Source organism: Thermochaetoides thermophila (genome assembly GCF_000221225.1).
Source record: "Thermochaetoides thermophila DSM 1495 unplaced genomic scaffold scf7180000011820, whole genome shotgun sequence".
In the NCBI taxonomy this organism is placed as follows: domain Eukaryota; kingdom Fungi; phylum Ascomycota; class Sordariomycetes; order Sordariales; family Chaetomiaceae; genus Thermochaetoides; species Thermochaetoides thermophila.
In genome coordinates this window covers 298,796-317,989 of record NW_006383036.1, presented here as the reverse complement: position 1 = coordinate 317,989, position 19,194 = coordinate 298,796, and the positions used below count along the sequence as shown (strand labels likewise).

Genomic DNA, 19,194 nt, shown 5'->3' with positions numbered 1-19,194 from the left:
AAAGTCCTGCTATCCACGGCAGACACGAACTGCATGACCCGAATGGAAGCTGAAAGAAACGTTGGACATGGCATTGAAACAGCTTGAAAATTGCCCATGTGAAAGGCAATGGGAAGGAAAGGTGCGCTGAGTCGGGACAAATCTGTGGCTTATCACGTGCAGAGCTGGCTTCAGCGCGAAGCTTGCGAAGACGAGATCTTTGAGAAACGTTTTTGAGTCAGCAGATTTGCCAGGGAGATTAAAGAAAGTTGGATTTGATCCAGGGATTGTATTTATTCGAGACAAAAAAGCTTCTTTTTGCATGTCTCGTTGTTGGAACCTGGGCAATTGTTCCAATCGAGTGTCATGGCGCGTGATTTCTCAAGGTAGTCTTACAGTGATCCTTTCGCAGAAATCAGCATTCACATTGTAATTACATCCACCCTCTGTTTCCCCATCTGGAGCCCGGGATCCACTTTCTGCTCGACGGCCCACAAAGTTGAAGTCCGTGAAATATGCCAAGCCAACTGGAGCATGATGCGGCCTTGATCATTTTGCGAAACCCCAACTTCTCAATTGTATTTTCATCCTCAAACAACTGTCTGACGGTCAATACCACCTGGAGACGGTTCGTCTCCCATTATCCCAGCCCATCCATGGATATGACACTTCGTCTTTTACCCTGCAGGCTGTCTGGCATACGGATTACGGATTTGCAACAGCGCACCCAAATAAAGAACCACGTGCCGAAGGCCTCGATATCAGCCTGGAAGCGCTCGGCGTACGGTGTCCCATCCCCAAAGGTTTTATTATTGTATCATCAGGGCCAACCACATCGTCTTCGCATCTGCATTGCTTCACAGATGCATGTACTTGGCAGTGTTTTATGATATCCCTCCGTCAATGAGTTTTCTCTGAAATTGAGACCATCCGATACAAGTCCTTGATGCCCACCATGTTGCTAGGCCCCCTCCCCCTCTCTCTCATCACAACCGGTCTTCTGCAGCCGCAACCAACCCCCTGTCTTTTCAAGCGGAGCATGAATCTTGAGCGGTATTCCATTGTGCAATTAGGGGAAGATATGAGAGTTTAGGAGAGAGTAACTGGTGTCCAGCGTGATGCTAGATGCTAGATGCAATGATGCATGGCTTGCAGCGCAAGGAGCAGCAGACCCGAGACTTTGGCCTGCCGATCTGGTCTGCTCTCCAGTCCTCGAGAAACGAGCAGCATGCTTGCCGAGACACCCCCGGGTTGGCCTGTTACAAGCAAGAAAATAAGGTGCCTTGGGTTGCTAACATGAGGTTAGAGATCGTCCCAGCCGCGTCCCGAACACCGTACTTTCGTGTCCATGCCATCGACTGCCTCATCATTGACAGCTGCAACCATCCTCCCCCCCCCCCCTTCTTTCCCCGGGGCCGTTGTCAGTCGTGTCCGGGCCCTGCCCTATAGATGGATACTGCTAAGGACGCATCCCGCCGATGTCCCCCTGAGGCTCTCCTTAGCTGACAGCTGGCGCCAACGACATGTGACCCTAAGTGGCAGCACGTGGGAGAAGCATATCTTGGGAGCGCATCGACGCATCAAAACTCCGAACCACAGCATCCAAACGAGGGCTGTGAAAAGGAGCAGAAGACGGCATGATCCCCAAAGTTCTCCGGCTAAATCTAGAGCGAGTTTGGCCAAAGATAACACACCAGGCCGCCCTTCAGCTATTCTTGTGCTCCAGTCAGCGCCGTCTCCGAGGAGGTTTTTCGGGTGGGGGAGTCCGTGGTACGGTCCGGCCGCCGGCCGCCCGAGCGGGCACCGTATACGAAGCGCATTCGAGCATCTTGCCTGCTTCTGACCATGCTGGGAAGATCTGCAAAGAGTCACCGTCAAACAACCGAGGTAGTTTCACTCACTTGCCCTCGTCGCCCTGGTCCAGTGCCAGTATCAGTACCAGTGCGGTCCAGGCTGTGCGGCCACAAAGAAATCAATTCGACTCTAGTGATCCAACAGCTTCGATTGCTGAGCTGCTTGCTGCGCCCTGCTAGGTCAGGGATGTTCGTGAACCCAGTGACTGGGTTCAGTTGCAACGGGAATGAAAGAGCCAAACGGGGCGGAAGTGAAGACGCGGAGCTTCATGTGCTGCTGGCTGAGGTGCCTGACATTTCTCCGAGTTGGAGATGCCTGGCCGAGCAATTACGCTGGCTTATCTGCCAGATTCCATGGCGTTTCCTGACTTTTCCTGGCATATTCTGGCATATGCTTGCCCCAAGGGGGAACTACCTGCCGGCCGCGCTAGACGAGGTACCCTGCAAGAGCCCTCCATGCGAGGACTCTCCTTCTTCCTTCCCCGTATCTTCCCCTGGCCCCCAGGAACCCGTCCACATCTCAACCACCTGCCGCATCCGAGCATGGCCCATGGCCCAGGATGATCTAAGCTCAGGTTGCTTCCCACGCCTTCGGTCACCGAAAACTCGTCCCCACCCCGCTTACTCCGTCCATTTTTGGCCGATGCTGTCATGCTGATGAGTGTTGCAATGCTCTCAGTGTGTCCTCCGCACTCTCCAGAAAGAAGGATCCATCACCCAATATCCTGTGACCGTGAGTGGGCAGGCGAGTTGTGAGTGGTGAGTGGTGAGCTAGCACCGTGGACCGCGCCTCTCGGCCTTCCTTCCAGCTTGCAGCCCGCAGCTCGAAGCTCGCAGTATCTGCCAGTCTGGTGTTGGTATCTTTGGCCGCAGACCCTTCTCCTTCCGTCCATGCACACACGCCCCCTTCGGCCCTGAACGATATTTATTCACATGGGATCCGGGTCTGCCGTTGAACTACCTCGTCTCGCCCCCAATTGTCCCAAACGCAGACTTTCTTTTGCCCGCCACCACACACACCAGGTTTCAGTCAATCATCATCATCATCATCATCTTCATCTTCATCTTCTTCTTATTCTTCTTCTTCACCATCTTCATCAACATTAATACACTTCAGTCCCAGAGATATCTCACAGAGCCCCGGCCTGTTTGAACGCAAGAAGAGCTGTTGCAACACGTCTTGTCGTCATAGTCATCGTTGTCGGCCGTCTCTTCAACAAGACTTGGTCTTGCTATTTCTTACGGCTTTTTGCCCTCTGCCTTCCCCCCCCCCCCCAAAAGGTCTCTGCGGGTTAACGCCCCTCCAAGTCCTCGAGAGACTCGGCCAGGAACCAGCCTTCTCCGAAGATGGTTTCTACCATGGACGCGGATGCGGGTGCCCGTGCCCTGCAGTACCGGATCTTCTATCTTGGGGATCAGTCCCTCGACATCCATGGCTTCATCACCGACTATCTGGGCCATGGTTCGCGGGGCATCCTCGGCCGTGCTTTCTTGGATCAGGCTGCCCACGCCCTGATCAAGGAAGTCTCGCAGCTGCCCAAGGCCGAGCAGTCCAAAATCCCAGTCTTCAGATCCATCCAGCAGCTGAGCACCAGATATCGTGCCCAGCAGCAAAAGCACACTGGCATCGACGGCGCTCTGCTGTGTGCTGCACAGATTGTGCACTATCTAGAGTATGTTGTTTAACACTGTCCAGGACTGTGCGTGTTTTCAGAAGCTCAAGGAGACTGACGAATGTTCACAGCCATGTCGAGAGGAACTTCGAGGATGTTCCCAAGCCTGATGGCCAGTCGCTCCTCGCTGCTATCTGCTCGGGTCTCTTTGCAGCCTGGGCCATCTCTGTTGCCCCGTCTCTGCCGGCGGTGGTGCCCATTGGCGTTCAAGCCGTCTTGTTGGCTTTCAGAACGGGCTTGTATGTCCATAAGCTCGCTACTCGCATGTTTCCGGCTTCGGAGTCCCTAGACAAGTTCTGGACCTATGTCTTCCCGGGCCAAGAAGAGAAGGCTCTCGCAGAGAGGCTTACCGCGGCCCAAGACCAACACGTACGACCTTAACCCTCTCTTTTTCCCTCCCCCTTCCCCCCCCCCCCCTCTCTTTCTCTGTCTTGGCACCCGTGATCAAAATGCTGATGAAGCCTCTGCAGAACATCCCGGGAGCCAATCGTGCGTACATTAGTGCTGTGTCTGCGAACAGCATCGCCGTGTCTGGACCTCCGCTCACGCTCAGGACGCTGTTCGACAAGGGTGTTTTGACGACTCACTCGACAGGCCTGCCTATCTATGGTCCCTATCACGCTCCTCATCTGCACCACGCCGCAGACATTAACAAGATCCTCCGTCTCGAGGACCGAGAACTCAACGATGCCATGTACAAGGCGGCTCCGCGCATCCCCATTGTTTCCTGTGCGAGCGGGTCGGTGCAGCCTGAGAGAGATTGGAAGGACCTTATCCGCTCCATCGCCCGGCAGATTCTCAACGAGACATTGCGTTTTGATAAGGTCCTAGATGGCTGTGTCGAGTATGCTCGCAACTGTGGTCGCGTCGTCATCTTGCCGATCGGGCCCTACCAGAACACTAGTGGACTTGAGGGCGTTCTCCGTGGACAGCTCAACGCAGAGGTCATTGTTCGCGACACGCACTCTACCGTACCGGTTCCGCCAACCATGACTGGCGGCGATCCTCGTCCCATGGGCAAGTGCAAGCTCGCCATTGTTGGCATGGCTGGCCGGTTCCCCGATGCGGCCAGCTGCGAGAAGCTGTGGGAGCTTTTGGCGAAGGGTCTTGATGTTCACCGGGAGGTTCCTCCGGACCGCTTCAACTGGAGGACTCACGTCGACGAGAGCGGCAAGGGCGTCAACAAGAGCCACACGAAGTACGGTTGCTGGATTGAAGAGCCGGGTCTTTTCGACAACCGCTTCTTCAACATGTCTCCTCGCGAGGCGAACGTGACGGACCCGATGCAGCGGATGGCGCTTTCTACTGCCTACCACGCCCTCGAGATGTCTGGCTACACGCCCAACAGGACGCCGTCCACCCGGCTCGACCGGATTGGCACATTCTATGGCCAGACCTCCGACGACTGGCGTGAGATCAATGCCGCGCAGGATATCGACACGTACTTCATCACGGGCGGTGTGCGCGCGTTCGGTCCCGGCCGCATCAACTACCTCTTTGGCTTCAGCGGTCCCAGTCTTAACATCGACACGGCCTGCTCATCCAGTGCGGCCGCCATGCAGGTAGCCTGCACTGCGCTGTGGGCTCGGGACTGCGATACGGCCATCGTCGGCGGCCTGTCGTGCATGACGAACCCGGACATCTTCTCGGGTCTCAGCAAGGGACAGTTCTTGTCCAAGAGGGGCCCTTGTTCCACGTTTGACAACGCTGCTGATGGCTACTGCCGTGGTGACGGCTGCGCTTCGGTTGTCGTCAAGCGCCTGGAGGACGCTATTGCCGACAACGACAGGATTCTCGCCGTCATTCTCGGCACTGCCACGAACCACTCGGCCGATGCCGTCTCCATCACTCACCCGCACGGCCCGACACAGGCGATTCTTTCTAGCTCTATCCTGGAGGAGGCTGGCGTCGATCCCCATGACGTTGACTACGTTGAGATGCACGGCACCGGCACGCAGGCCGGCGACAACACGGAAATGCGTTCTGTGACTGACGTGTTTGCTCCCGCTGACCGCAAGCGCCCCGCCGATAGGCCCCTCTTCCTTGGCACTGTCAAGGCCAACGTCGGCCACGGCGAAGCCGCTTCGGGTGTGACTGCCCTTATCAAGGTCCTGCTCATGCTCAAGTACAACCAGATCCCGCCTCACGTTGGCATCAAACAGGGCTCTAAGATGAATGTCAATTTCCCGAAGGACCTGCCCGAGCGGAATGTCAACATCGCCTTCCATCTGACTCCGTTCAAGCGGAGGGACGGCAGGCCGAGACGAGTTTTTATCAACAACTTCAGTGCTGCCGGCGGCAACACAGGTCTCTTGCTTGAGGATCCTCCCGTGTTGAAGCCTGAGCAGGCGGATCCCCGCGGCTGGCATGTCGTCACCGTGACGGCCAAGTCCAAGCTGTCGTTGCTGAAGAACGTGGAGAACCTCGTCGACTGGATTGACAAGAACCCCAACACTCCCCTGTCGTACCTTGCTTACACCACGACGGCCAGAAGGATCCAACATTACTGGCGCCTGAGTGTGACGGGCCACGACCTCAAGTCGGTGCGCAATGCCCTCCTGGAGAAGACCAAGCAAGAGATCTCGCCCATCCCGAACAAGGAGCCTGCCGTTGGTTTCCTGTTCACGGGCCAAGGCTGCCACTATCTCAAGCTGGGCAAGTCGTTCTACAAGCACTACTCGGTGTTCAGGAACGCCATTGACGAGTTCAGCGCGCTCGCGCGTGCCCATGGCTTCCCGTCCTTCATGCCTTTGATTGAGGGTGTGATCGAGGACCCGTCAGAGGAGGGCGACACCGAGGACGAGCAAGACCCGAACGATAAGTCCAAGGACCAAAAGGAGCAGGCCAAGCTTAAGAGACTGTCGCCTGTTATCCTGCAGCTCGGCCAGACCGCCATCCAGATGGCTCTCGCTCGCCTGTGGGCGTCGTGGGGTGTCAAGCCTTCGGTGGTTTTGGGCCACAGCCTTGGCGAGTACGCCGCCCTGGAGGTCGCCGGTGTCCTCTCGGCCAGCGATGTGCTCTACCTCGTTGGGTCCCGCGCCCAACTTTTGGTCAAGAAGTGCGAGGCGCACAGTGAAAACATGATCGCCGTCTCGGGCGGTGTGCAGAGTGTCATCGACGCGCTCGGCGGAGATCGTGCACCACCCAATGTCGCCTGCGTCAACAGCCATCAGGAGACCGTTTTGACTGCTCCTGCCAGCGAGGCGGACGACATGATGACCGTCCTGACTGCGGCTGGCTTCCGTTGCACCAAGCTCCGGGTGCCCTATGCCTACCACTCTCCCCAGGTCGAGCCCATCCTGAACGACTTCAAGACGCTTGCCAGCGGTGTCACGTTCCATCACCCCAAGGTCCCGGTCATCTCACCGCTGCTCTCCAACTTTGCCAACCTCGACTCGTTCAATCCCAACTACCTGGCGGGCCATGCTCGCGAGCCTGTCAACTTCCTGGGTGCCCTCACCGCGGCGCAGCAGTCTGGTCGGCTCAACAAAGATACTGTGTGGATCGAGATTGGCCCTCATCCCATCTGCGCCAACTGGGTCAAGACCATCCTTGGTCGCAACACAGTTGCCGTTCCGTCGCTGCGCCGCAAGGAGCAGGCCTACAAGACGCTCAGCAACACGCTTAGCCAGCTGCATGCCGCCGGCATCAACGTCGACTTCAACGAGGTCCATCGCGACTTCAGCCATGCCAACGTCCTGCTGGACCTGCCCAGCTATGCCTTCGACGAGAAGCGCTTCTGGATCCAGTACGAAGGCGACTGGTGCTTGCCCAAGGGTCGTCTCACGGCTGCTCTGACGGGGGCCGACAACTCACCGTCGGAGCCGCCCAAGCCCAAGCTGTCAACAACCACTGTCCACAGGATTGTCCGTGAAGAGGTCAAGGACGATGTGGCCGTCGTCGAGATCGAGGCCGATCTGTGTCAGCCTCAGCTGCGCAACGTCGTCTCGGGCCATCTTGTCAACGGCGCCCCGCTGTGCCCGTCCTCCTTGTACGGTGACATGGCCATGACTGTATGCGACTATGCATACAAGCTGCTGCGTCCTGGCACCAAGAAGATTGGCTGCAATGTCTGCAACATGCAAGTGCCGAAGCCACTGATCTTCGACGACAAGGCCAAGAGTCAGATCCTGCGGCTCACTGTCACGGCCAACGCGAAGTCCGCGTCCGCCGATCTCGTCTTCCACACCGGCGAGGGCAACAAGCGGACCGATCACGCGATGTGCAGGGTCGAGTACAATGATGTCGAGGACTGGCAGGCCGAGTTCGATCGTGTCTCGTACCTGGTCAAGACGCGCATCGACACGTTGATGGAGGCTGAGAAGCGCGGCGAGGCCTCGAAGATTGGTCGCGGTCTGGCGTACAAGCTGTTCGCTGCTCTGGTTGATTACCAGCAACGCTACCGTGGCATGGAGGAGGTCATTCTGGACAGCAGGACGTGCGAGGCCACGGCCCGCGTCCGCTTCCAGACCAGCCCCGAAGACGGTACCTTCTTCTTCAGCCCCTACTGGATCGACAGTCTCTGCCACATCTCGGGCTTTATCATCAACGGCACCGATGCGGTCGACTCGCGCGAGACGGTTTACATCTCGCACGCATGGGGCACCATGCGATTCTCCGAGATCCCACAGGCGACCAAGACGTACCGCTCGTACATCCGCATGCAAGAGGTCCGGGGCACCAAGATGATGGCGGGCGATGCCTACATCTTCGACGGCGACAAGCTCATCGGCATCGTGGGCAGCGTCAAGTTCCAGGCCATCCCACGCAGAGTGCTCAACATGATGCTTCCTCCGCGCGGTGTCGTCGCTACTGCCGGCGCCCCTGCACGTCCTGCCCCGGCTGCTGCCCCGGCTCCTGCGGCAGCTGCTCCATCGTCACCGGCAAAGAAGTCTAGCACAAAGGACAAGAAGAAGGCGATGAAGACAGTGACGCCCTCAAATATCAGCCAGGTCGACAAGAAGCTGACGGGAGTCGTCTCTGCGGTCATGGAGATCCTTGCCGCGGAGATTGGCTGCAGCATGGACGAGCTGAATGACAATATTGCCTTCAACGACCTGGGCGTCGACTCGCTGATGACGCTGACCGTGAACGGCCGGATCCGTGAGGAACTCGACATTGACATCTCGGCCAACGCCTTCCTCGACTATCCGACCGTCGGCGAGTTGAAGGGCTACCTGGCCAAGTTTGAGAAGCAGCCGGGTCCTGATAGTGTCTCATCTCGCCACTCGGAGGTCACGTCTGAGGATGAAGAGTCGGCAGGCATTGGGTCGGTCTCGAACATCACCACTCCTAGCGAGGGAGATGAGAGCGACGTCGAGTCTGACAAGGACGAGTCGGCAGGCGACAAGCAGGGTCTGCGGCAAATCATTCGCGATACTATCGCGACTGAGATGGCTACAGACATCGAGGAGGTTGCTGCAGCCCCCGATCTGGCCAACCTTGGCATGGATTCACTGATGAGCCTGACGATCCTGGGTGTCCTCCGTGAGAAGACAGGCCTCGACATTCCTTCTGATCTCTTTGTCCGTCACACAACGCTCGCAGAGGTGGAGAAGGCTTTGGGCGTGACTGATGAGCCGCCCAAGAAGAAGCGTACTGCTCCATCCTCGTCTTCTGCTTCCAAGAAGCAGGGTAAGGCTCCAGAACAGCCGCCGGCTCCGGCGCCTGCTCCTCCGAAGGCACCCAAGCAGCACCCAAGGATCGGAGTTGAAGAGCCAGCTCCGCCCAAGGACCCTCGTCCGACCACCATCGTTGACCACTATCCGCACCGCAAGGCCAAGTCCGTGCTCCTCGCTGGCACCCCGTCGGCCTCCAAAAATCTGTTCATGATCCCCGATGGCAGTGGCTCCGCCACGTCGTACACCGAGATTGCTCATATTGGAGGCAATTGGAAGGTCTGGGGTCTGTTCTCGCCCTTCATGACCACTCCCGAGGAGTACAAGTGCGGTGTCTACGGCATGGCGGCCAAGTTCATTGAGGAGATCAAGAGGAAGCAGCCCACAGGCCCGTACTCTGTCGCCGGATGGAGCGCCGGCGGCATCATTGCGTACGAGATTGTCTACCAACTCACGCAAGCAGGGGACACGGTGGAGAATCTCATCCTCATCGACGCTCCTTCGCCCAACACGATCGAGCCGCTGCCACAAGGCCTGCACGCCTGGTTCGCGTCGATCGGTTTGCTCGGCGAAGGCGATGACGACAATAAGAGGATCCCCGAATGGCTGCTCCCTCACTTCGCGGCATCGGTGTCAGCACTGAGCAACTACAGCGCAGAGCCAATCCCCAAGGACAAGTGCCCTAAGGTGTTTGCGATCTGGTGCGAGGACGGTGTATGTCATCTGCCAACGGACCCGCGGCCCGAGCCGTACCCCAAGGGCCATGCCCTGTTCCTGCTTGACAACCGTACGGACTTTGGGCCGAACCGGTGGGACGAGTTCCTTGATATCAGCAAGATGACCTTCCGGCACATGCCCGGCAATCACTTCACCATGATGCATGGCGTTCTTGTAAGTTTGCTCATGTCTCCTTGGGTGAAGAGGGGAAAAAAAAAAAGCAGTGCTAACATGACGTAGGCCCAACAGCTCAATGGCTTCATGAAGGAAGCACTTTTGTGATCAACTCGCAATCTTTGATACAAGTGGGAGCTTTGGAGAGTCTGGGAACTTTTCTTTCTGGTGATACCAGTGATACAAGGTGGCGGGACATTTATGGAGATCAGATCATTTTTGTCGTGTTATGAGCATGGTTTCGGTGAGAAGACTTAATGGCTCTGGTATGGGTATTTCGGTATTGTTCAGCGGGTTGGGATATGCTCCCACAGCGGTTGTGGTTGTTTGGGGTGTTTTTGTGTGGTTTCATAGTGTCTATGGTTGTACTTGGTTGTGTTCGTGCTTGTTTGTATCTTACTTTTTTTTTTGCTGGATCCTTGTTTGGGACGGCACTGTACTAGGGAATAGACTGTGCGCTAGTTACCCGTGTTTTCTCTGAGATGCGATATGTATGGCGTGCCCAAAAGTCCCACAGTCCCTAAAAGTTAGTGACTATGGAAGCTTTATGGTAACGGTGATGGAAAGAGAGCAGGTAGACAGCTGACAAGCAGAAGCCATAAAAGTAAGGTTTAAAAGCATTAATTCCGGGACATAAAGTCATAGACCAAAGAGCTGAAGAAAACTTAGCCGAGAACGTCTCAACTAAAACAGAGAATACATAGAAAGTCATGATTTCGAAAGAAATAAGACTCATCACGACTAAAAACAGGTCATGAAATCAAGATTCGTAGTAAAGCTCAACTGAAAACCCTCGAGGAAAATCCAACAAGGCTAAACCTGCAGAGCAGTATCCTCCCTCGCGGCATGCGACCCCTTCTTCCAGCCCTCCATGGGGTCCTTCTTCTCCTCAACCGCCTTCTCCTCGCCGACCGGACCCCAAGCACCACCGCCCGGCGTGTTGATAATAATCCTATCGCCGGGCTGCATTTGGGCAGTGTTCTTCCCGCCCAGATTGATAATCCTCTCTTCCCACTCGACACCATTCTCCCCGTCAATCTCATTGTCCTGACCCTCCTGCTCGCGGAGTAATCTCCTCAGTCTGGTCTCCCAGCTCTCCTTCCTGACTTTACGTATCCACAGATTCAAACCGCATTGTCCCGGCTCACCGCCTTCCATGCCATATGGTCTGTAGACGCGGCGCTCGCTGAGGATGGAGACCTGCACGGGAACACGGAACTCAATGTCCCTGACGACACCGTCGCCGCCGCGGTGCTTGCCTCTCCCACCGGACCCGCGACGGATGGAAAACTCACGCAGGATAACGGGGTACCGGCGCTCAAAGATCTCGGCGTCCGTGATTCGGGTGTTGGTCATGTGTGTGTGCACGCCGTCACAGCCTTCCCATGTTGGACCGGCACCGGACCCGCCGGCGATGGTCTCGTAGTACCCGAATCCGGGCACGGCTTTTTGCCCAGAGACGTTGCCGCCGAAACCGAAGGTAAGATTATTGCAATCGCCCTGCGAGGCGGCGCAGGCCCGGAAGGCGCGGAAAATCACGTCTGTAATGCGCTGAGAGGTAAGGACGTTGCCTCCTACCACGGCAGCGTTGTCTGATGGGCTCAGAAGAGAGGCTGGGGGGATCTTGACCGTGATAGGGGCCAGACAGCCCTGGTTGAGCGGGATGTCAGAGGAGATCATGCAGCGCAGGCAGTAGATGATGGCAGAGTAGGAAATGGCCTGCGGCGCGTTGATGTTGCCGTAGACTTCGGGGCCTGTGCCGGTGAAGTCGAAGACGGCTTCGCCCTTGGCTGGGTCGATGGAAATGGAGAGACGGATCGGGGAGCCGTCGTCCATGAAATCTTCGGCGGTGAGGGTCTGGTTGGGATAGCGGGCTGCGACGTCCTTGAGAAGAGCGCGAACTTGGAGCTCGGCATTCTTTTGGATTGCGCGCATGTAGAAGTGAACAGTTTCCTCGCCGTACTCGGCGATTAGGCTCGCAATGAGGGAGATACCGCGCTGATTGGCTGAGACTTGGGCACGGAGGTCGTTGATGTTGTCTGCTAGACAGCGAGAACCGGAGCAGCCGGGGTACTTGGCTGGCTCGTCATAGAACAGCTGGACAACTCTGGCTTCGTCGAACTTGCCCTCGCTCACCAACTTCTCACTTCTAATCGCGGCACCCTCGTGATGCAGCTCCCTCGAATGAGGAGGCATGCTGCCTGCCGTAATACCACCAATATCAGCATGGTGTGCTCTGCTGGCAGCATAGAACAGAATCCTCTCCCCCTTCTCATCGAACGCCGGTGTGATGACCGTCACGTCTGGCAAATGAGTCCCTCCATACGAAGGATGATTCGACACGATGACATCCCCCTTCTTGAGCCTGCCCCTCCAAATTTCAGCCTGGCGGCGTACGCAGGTTGACATGGAGCCCAGGTGGACAGGGAGATGTGGGGCGTTGGCGACGAGGCCGCCGTCGGCGTCGAAGATGGCGCAGGAGAAGTCGAGGCGCTCTTTGACGTTGGTCGAGACGCTGGTCTTTTGCAGGGCACGGCCCATTTGCTCGGCGATGGCCATGAAGCGATGGCCAAAAATGGAGAGCATGATGGGGTCGACGGTGGTGGTGAGGGATCTAAAAGTGTCAGTCGGGTTGAGGGTCGGGTGTAGGGTAGGCTGAGTGGGAGATAAGTAACGATAGGGGTAATAAAAAAAAAAGCTTACCTTTCCTTCTCGCTCTCGCCAACATCAATCACCACATGCGTCTCGAGCACCAGTGCAGTAGCCGACGGTGTCACGACAATGGTCTGGGTGCCATCGGCCAGCATGGCTGGGCCCTTGATAACATCACCAACGGCCAGATCACCCAACCGATACACGGGCGTCTCGTGTCTGCCGCCCTCAAAGTACACACTCTTGACTGAGTGCCTCTTCTCAGCGGCAACAGGCTTCCGGGCAACGGTCTTGAGCTGCTCATCAACGCTCTTATCCTCATACCTAAAGCTGCGACCAATACCGCGCACGCGCACATCATCGACAATGATGTCACGCTCGTCGAGGGTGAAACCGAACTCGTAGCGATGCTGCTTCACGAAAGCAGCTCCGAAATCCCACTCGGCCACATCGTCCTCGCCTGTAGGCTTGATGACCATCAGAGCAGACTCAGTGCCGCGGTAGCGCATGTTGAGATACTCCTCGAAGACGATGTCTTCGTCGCTGAATCCCTGCTCCTTGAGCGCCCGTCTGGACCTCTCCTTGAGAGACTCCATCTTCGACTTCAGCCCCTCAACGACGCCCATTTTACTAAAGTCCCAGACTGCGCTCTCGGGCTCCTGACGCTCGTCGACCACATCGGCCAGCATCATGCCGTACGCGCTAAGGACAGAAGAGTATCGGTGTACCAGGATCTGTCTGATACCGAGAGCTTCAGCAATTGCTACCGCGTGCTGTCCTCCGGCACCACCAAACGTGGCCAGACGATGCTTCGCCGTGTCATGGCCCTTTGCCTCAGTAATACTTCGAATCGGCCTGGTCATGGCCTCATTGGCAACAGTCAAGAACCCATACGCGACCTCATCCACGCTCATCTCCTTCCCAGTCTCGTTCTTGATCTGCTCCGCCAACTTTGCGATAACCTGCCTACTAGCCTCGACATCCAATGGCTGATCCTCATTCGGCCCGAAGATCTTAGGGAAAAACTCGGGCAACAGCCTCCCCAGTACCAAGTTCGCGTCTGTCACAGTAGCAGGACCACCCTTCCTGTAGCACGCCGGCCCTGGATGAGCACCTGCTGACTCGGGCCCAACAACAAACAGCCCATTCCTGAAGAACAGCATTGACCCGCCGCCAGCAGCAACCGTGTTGATATCCAGCTGCGGGGACTGAATCGTGACGCCAGCCGTGGTCGTCTCGAACGTGTGGTCGTACCTCCCCTCACCGAAGCGGCTTACGTCGGTGCTGGTGCCGCCCATGTCGAAGCCAATGACGGGGATGCGGGTATTCGGGTCCCAGGAGGTGATGGCGTACCCGACCACACCGCCAGCAGGACCGGAGAGGATGGCACGGAGACCGGTGAAGCGGTCGACGTCGACTAGACCGCCGTCGGATTGCATGAACTCGCAGCGGGCTCCTTGAGAGTCCGTGACGGACTTTGTCCCCAGCTTGCCGCCCACGAAGCCGGCTTGGAAGCCGGCAATGTACCGCTTGATTGCAGGAGTCAAGTATGCGTCGGCGCAGACGGAGGTTGCTCTCGGGACAAGCTTGATCATCGGCATCAGCTCGTGGGAGAGCGAGACATGCGTGAAGCCAATCTCCTTTGCAACCTCTCCCACAACCTTTTCATGATCCGGAAAGGTATACGCATGCATCAAGCAAACCGCCACACTCCTCACGCCCGTGTCATACGCTTCCTGCAATTTTCTCCTCACCTCCTCCCGATCAATCCTCCTCAACACTCTCACGGCCTCGCCGCTCAGACCCATAACCACTTCCCCATCCTTAACCTCCCCCTCCCCGACCTTCTTTTCGACCCTCGTAATCTTCCGTTCCGGATCCTCAGCATAATCCTCCAGCGTCACCCTCTCACCAACCTCCACAACCCCCTCATACAACACCCCCGGCTTGCGCACATCCAGCTCAAAGATCCTCGGCCTGCTCTGGTTCCCGATAACCAGACAATCTCTGAACCCTTCTGTCACCACGAAGACGATTCTCTCCCCCTTTCGTTCGAGTAACGCATTCGTCGCGACGGTCGTGCCCATGCGTATGCTTTCAATCACAGACGTATCGATGGGCGCGCCGCGGGGAATCTCCTTCCCCAGAAAGTGGGACAAGATGCGGCGGATGCCTTCAAGGGGCGCATCGGGGTAGTTCGAGGGGTCTTCGGAGAGGAGCTTAAGGATGATGGTTTCGTTGGTGACCGGGTTGGTGCCAACGCAATCGGTGAAAGTGCCGCCGCGGTCGATGGCGATGCGGATGCCACGGGCCATTCTCGTTCTCTCTCTTCTTGGGTCTGTTTTTCTGTTGATGATTGATCGTCGCTTTGAGCTCAGAGTAGCAAGGCGGGCGGGGTATTTCTCTCCCCCTATCTTCAGCTCTCGAGGCTTTTTTTTTTTCCCTAATTGATACCACCACCCCTTTACCCGATTCTCTTCAGATTTTCGATGACTCTGATGTCGATAAGGTAGCAATTCCTTCCTTCACCACCATACACCCCAAGACACCTTAACAAATCCGGTATCAAACCTGCAACGATTGATAAGCGTGGGCCGACGCTGGCAGAACAGCAAAGATCCCGACCAAGCTCCGAGCTGCAGCCTGCGTCCTCGCAGAGCGGAACCCCGCATCGGCTTAAATCGGCCGACCTCCTTCCGATGAGCGACGCGCGGGGACGATGAGGTCCGTGGAACGTGGGGTTCGCTTTCATCATTAGCAGGGATGCTCGCATGCTTGGCTTGGGGATAAACTTCAGACAAAGGGATCACTGAAGACACAAGTCATCAACATCAACATGGTGATATCAACACAATCGAAAATGTATATATACCTGTCAGGGAGTGATGTAGTAGTAACTCAGATCTCTCTAGCCCCGCCTAAACCTTGAAGATCTCCACACATCCTTCCCATCTACCTCTACTCCTCTCCTCCCAATACCCCTCTTTACCCCCCTTCATCTTCCAGACCTCCTCGCCATCCGCTCCCGTCGCGACTTTAACAAACCATCTCGGTTTCCACTCCTCACCCCGCTCTTCCATAACCCTCCTCCGAGCCCTCTGCGCCTCCTCCAGCTTAACCTTCCACTCCTCCGCCGCATCCAAATCACCCTGCTCAGCCAGCCTCTGATCAGGACGCAACCGCGTATCAGTAGGCGGCAGCTTCCCCTTTTCCAGCGGCGTGATCTCATTCAAGGACGCCGCGAACGTTGTCAAGCCGTAGGTATTCGCATAATTATCCACCAGCGACCCAACCCGCCAAATCTCCTTCCCATCCGGCAGAACCCTCAACGAGGTCGTCCACGTCCCCGACAGTGTGACTCCCGAAGGCGCCCCGTCTGACCTCAAAATATCCACATGCACCTCCTCGCCGCGTCCGCCAAACACGCCCCTCGAGCGGAATTCAATACTAGCCTTCTGCCCGTTCGTCTCATTAAGCACGTGCATGCTCCCCACAGGCTCGACATACTTTTCGCCCATGACCACATTCCTCAGAAAAACGGTCGCCGTATTCCAGCTGTACCGCTCCTCCATCCCATCGGCCGCCACGACCTTCAGCGTCAACCTTGCCCGACCGTCGGTCGTCAGCTCGGCCGACTTACCCCAGAACTTTTGCGTCGGAGCGGGAGACTGCGCGAAGCTCCAGTGCGCGCTGTCGGCTTGCATGGCCAACCTCACGGGACGATGGGTAACCTTTTCCACGAGGACCCTCATACCGCCGGGGACTTCGGCTTCGCTGCGGATGAGCTCGAAAGTCTCGCCCAGCAGGGGGTTGAACGGTTTGCGGATGGCGCGTTCCTTGGCCCGGCCATTGCTAAACTGGCTGATGGCAAAGGCAGCGACGAGGGCGAGGCGTTGCTCGGGAACGGGGTGCTTGGCTGCTGCGTCGAGGAGGTGTGCGTACTCCATCTGCTCGGCAACGCGTTGAGTCATGGAGATGGGTTCGTTGGCCGAGACCGGCATGCTGATCGTGCTGAGGTCCTTGCCGACGTTCTTGCGGACGAAGGCGATCAAGCTCGGAGGGGGGACCTTTGCCGGGGGGATGGTCTTGCGCCGGACGACAGAAGCCTCGGTCAGAGGCAGAGGAGCAAGGGACTTGGGCCGGACAGGGAAAAGGTTCGAGCCGTCGGCACCAGAGTACTCTTCCTCGTCTTCTGTCTCATCCGCTGAGGAGGACTCATGGATCGAGACCTCTTCTTCCTCTTCTTCCTCTTCCTCTTCCTCTTCTTCCTCTTCCTCGTCCTTGCGCTTGATCATCATGAGCTGATGATTCTGTCCCTCGCTGTCTCCGGCCTCAGCGTCGAAGAATTCATCCACACTAGACGCGCTGCTCTCCATACTCTTCCTCGGCGCCGTCGCGGCAGAGCTGGAAGGCTGCTGGACGCCCATACGTCTCCGCCTGCTGGTCGTCAGCAGCGTAGAGAACTCCACGACAACCGAGTCAAGGTCCTTGAGCAGCGCCTCACAGTTATCGTAGATATCTCTCGCCTCCTGCTGCTGCTGCTGCTGCTGCAAACTGCCATAACTCTTAGCAGCTCCATTAATAGCCGGAGCTGCCGCCAGCGCTGCCACAGCAGCAACTACCCCGGCGGCCCCAGGCGCACCCTGGGTGTTATTCCCGCTAACCTTGCGCTTCCAGAACGGCGTCCTACCCGCCGCCTGCTGCTGTTGCTGCGCGGCAGCATGCCCATCCCCTTCCTCCGAAGGGGACTGCACAGCCGATAACGGCGCGGGTGCAGCCAGAGGCTGTTTCTGCGCCGCCAAATCCTTAACCAACCTCCTCAATGCATCACGCGTGCCCACAATCCGACTGACCAACGCCTCAACCTGCTGCCATTCACGCTCCTCCTCCTCCGCAGACGAGGATGTTGTGCCGGCAGCAGCAGACCCGGCAACAGTCGTCGCGACCGTCGCAGCCGCAGTAGCACTTGGCTGTCCCCCGGATGTACCCGGCTTGGCAGCAGCATCCTCCTGCGGCACGCTCTCCAACCCACGAGCAATCTTGCTCGCCCTCTCGAGTGCCCTCGCCCAGTCACTGAATTCTTTGGCATTCGAAGCCTTCAAATGCCAGACCTCAGCGCCCGAGTCGATGGTAAACTCCCTGCGACGCTCGTCGGCCGCAATAGCTGCCAGGCTCAGGGGGATGGCACCGCGAAGAGCAGACGAGTTCCGGCTGTGATAGTAGGAGAGTGTGCAGGTGATGTAGTCGAGGGAGAAGAAGCGGCGAGCGTAGCCTTGGCCCTTTTTGCGGCGGCGTTTGAGGAGCACGCCGACGTGGTACGTTGTGGGGACGATGCCGGTTGTTGAGTTAGCAGCGGCCGCAGCGGCATCGACGGTGCCTGCGGCAGCAGAAACTGCTCTTGACCTGCTGGCGCCGCCGGGACTGTGACTGTGCAGACTGTCGACCGACTCGGAGGTGACAGCCCCGAGATGCGGACTATTCCCGTGTTTACCCCCACCAGTACCCCCAGCACCTGTACCGAGACTTGTCCGACTGACAGTTGCGCCCGGCCCGGCCTGCAAATTGGGCAGATGCCTAGCCGTCTGTGGAGGATTCCCCGTCGGATACGTCAACAACACGAACGTTGCCGTCTTGGACGTCTGCTTCGAGAAGGTATTATCAAACACCAGCCCGAACATGCCGCCCTGCGTAACGTCGTATGTGCCGACTGAGACTTTGTCGGCTTCGCACTTGCCGACCCATTTGATTGGGATGAAGCCCTTCTTCGCGAGCATATCTTGTGCGGTGCTGGCCTCGCGACGGCCGCCAAAGAGGCTGCCGCCCCGGGCCTCGGTCGTGCTGCCGTCGCTTTGGTGTTGGTCGGATGTGCTGCCGAGTTCGACTTGTTGCGAGGTGAGGCTGGTTGCGCCTGTGCCAGGGTGCTTGACGATTGCGAGGTTGCTGTTAACCAGCTGCATTAGTGCCTATCAGATGCATAGTGTGGAAGGGTCAGAAGGGCGCACATGGACTTCTTGTGCGGCTGCACACTCCATGAGATGGTGTGCCCGGCGTCAACCTTGACCCAGCGCACGATGTAGGCCTATTGATCCTCGATTAGCATCCTCTCACTGCCCGTAGTCTCGTATAAGAAGGTGCGTACTCGGCTGTGAATTTCGAGCTGCTCAATGCCCGCCATTTTGTGTGTGTAGCGTGATGTCTCCTGCGCGCAAGGATCTTTCCAGGTAGGGTATCTCGAGGTCAATCGTTCGAAGGATCGCGTGTCGGCCGGCCGGAGGTGTTCGGTTTTGGTGGCTAAGTCGTGATCTCGTTCTTGAAGTTTCCAGATTTTCGCCTGTCTTATATTACTATTGCCCCTGCCCATCGCCAATCGAGCGGCGTGTCTTTTTTGTGTGAGAGTGTCGTCCCGCCTCGAAGATCGGTGTCCCCCGCCGCTCAAAGGACCTCGTTCGATGTAAAAGGGAATGTGGAATCAAATCGGAAATCAGGAATCGGAATCGATTCGATCGAAACTTCGACTTCTACAAACAA

The 19,194-nt window shown here is 57.2% G+C and overlaps 2 protein-coding genes across 2 annotated transcripts; one reads left to right on the top strand and one right to left on the bottom strand.

Annotated features, from left to right (window-relative positions):
- Positions 1 to 3,179: 3,179 nt before the first annotated feature.
- On the top strand, positions 3,180 to 10,122 carry CTHT_0051120 (polyketide synthase-like protein; the record flags this gene model as incomplete). The annotated part of the gene is made up of 4 exons (XM_006695392.1): positions 3,180 to 3,505; positions 3,577 to 3,874; positions 3,976 to 10,014; positions 10,090 to 10,122. The coding sequence occupies 4 exons, from the start codon at positions 3,180 to 3,182 to the stop codon at positions 10,120 to 10,122; spliced, it is 6,696 nt and encodes a 2,231-aa protein (XP_006695455.1).
- Positions 10,123 to 10,827: 705 nt separating this feature from the next.
- Positions 10,828 to 18,841, bottom strand: CTHT_0051110 (putative oxysterol binding protein; the record flags this gene model as incomplete). The annotated part of the gene is made up of 5 exons (XM_006695391.1): positions 10,828 to 12,628; positions 12,718 to 15,004; positions 15,623 to 18,606; positions 18,669 to 18,745; positions 18,806 to 18,841. 5 exons carry the CDS (start codon positions 18,839 to 18,841, stop codon positions 10,828 to 10,830), a joined length of 7,185 nt encoding a protein of 2,394 aa, XP_006695454.1.
- Between the last annotated feature and the right edge of the window lie 353 nt (positions 18,842 to 19,194).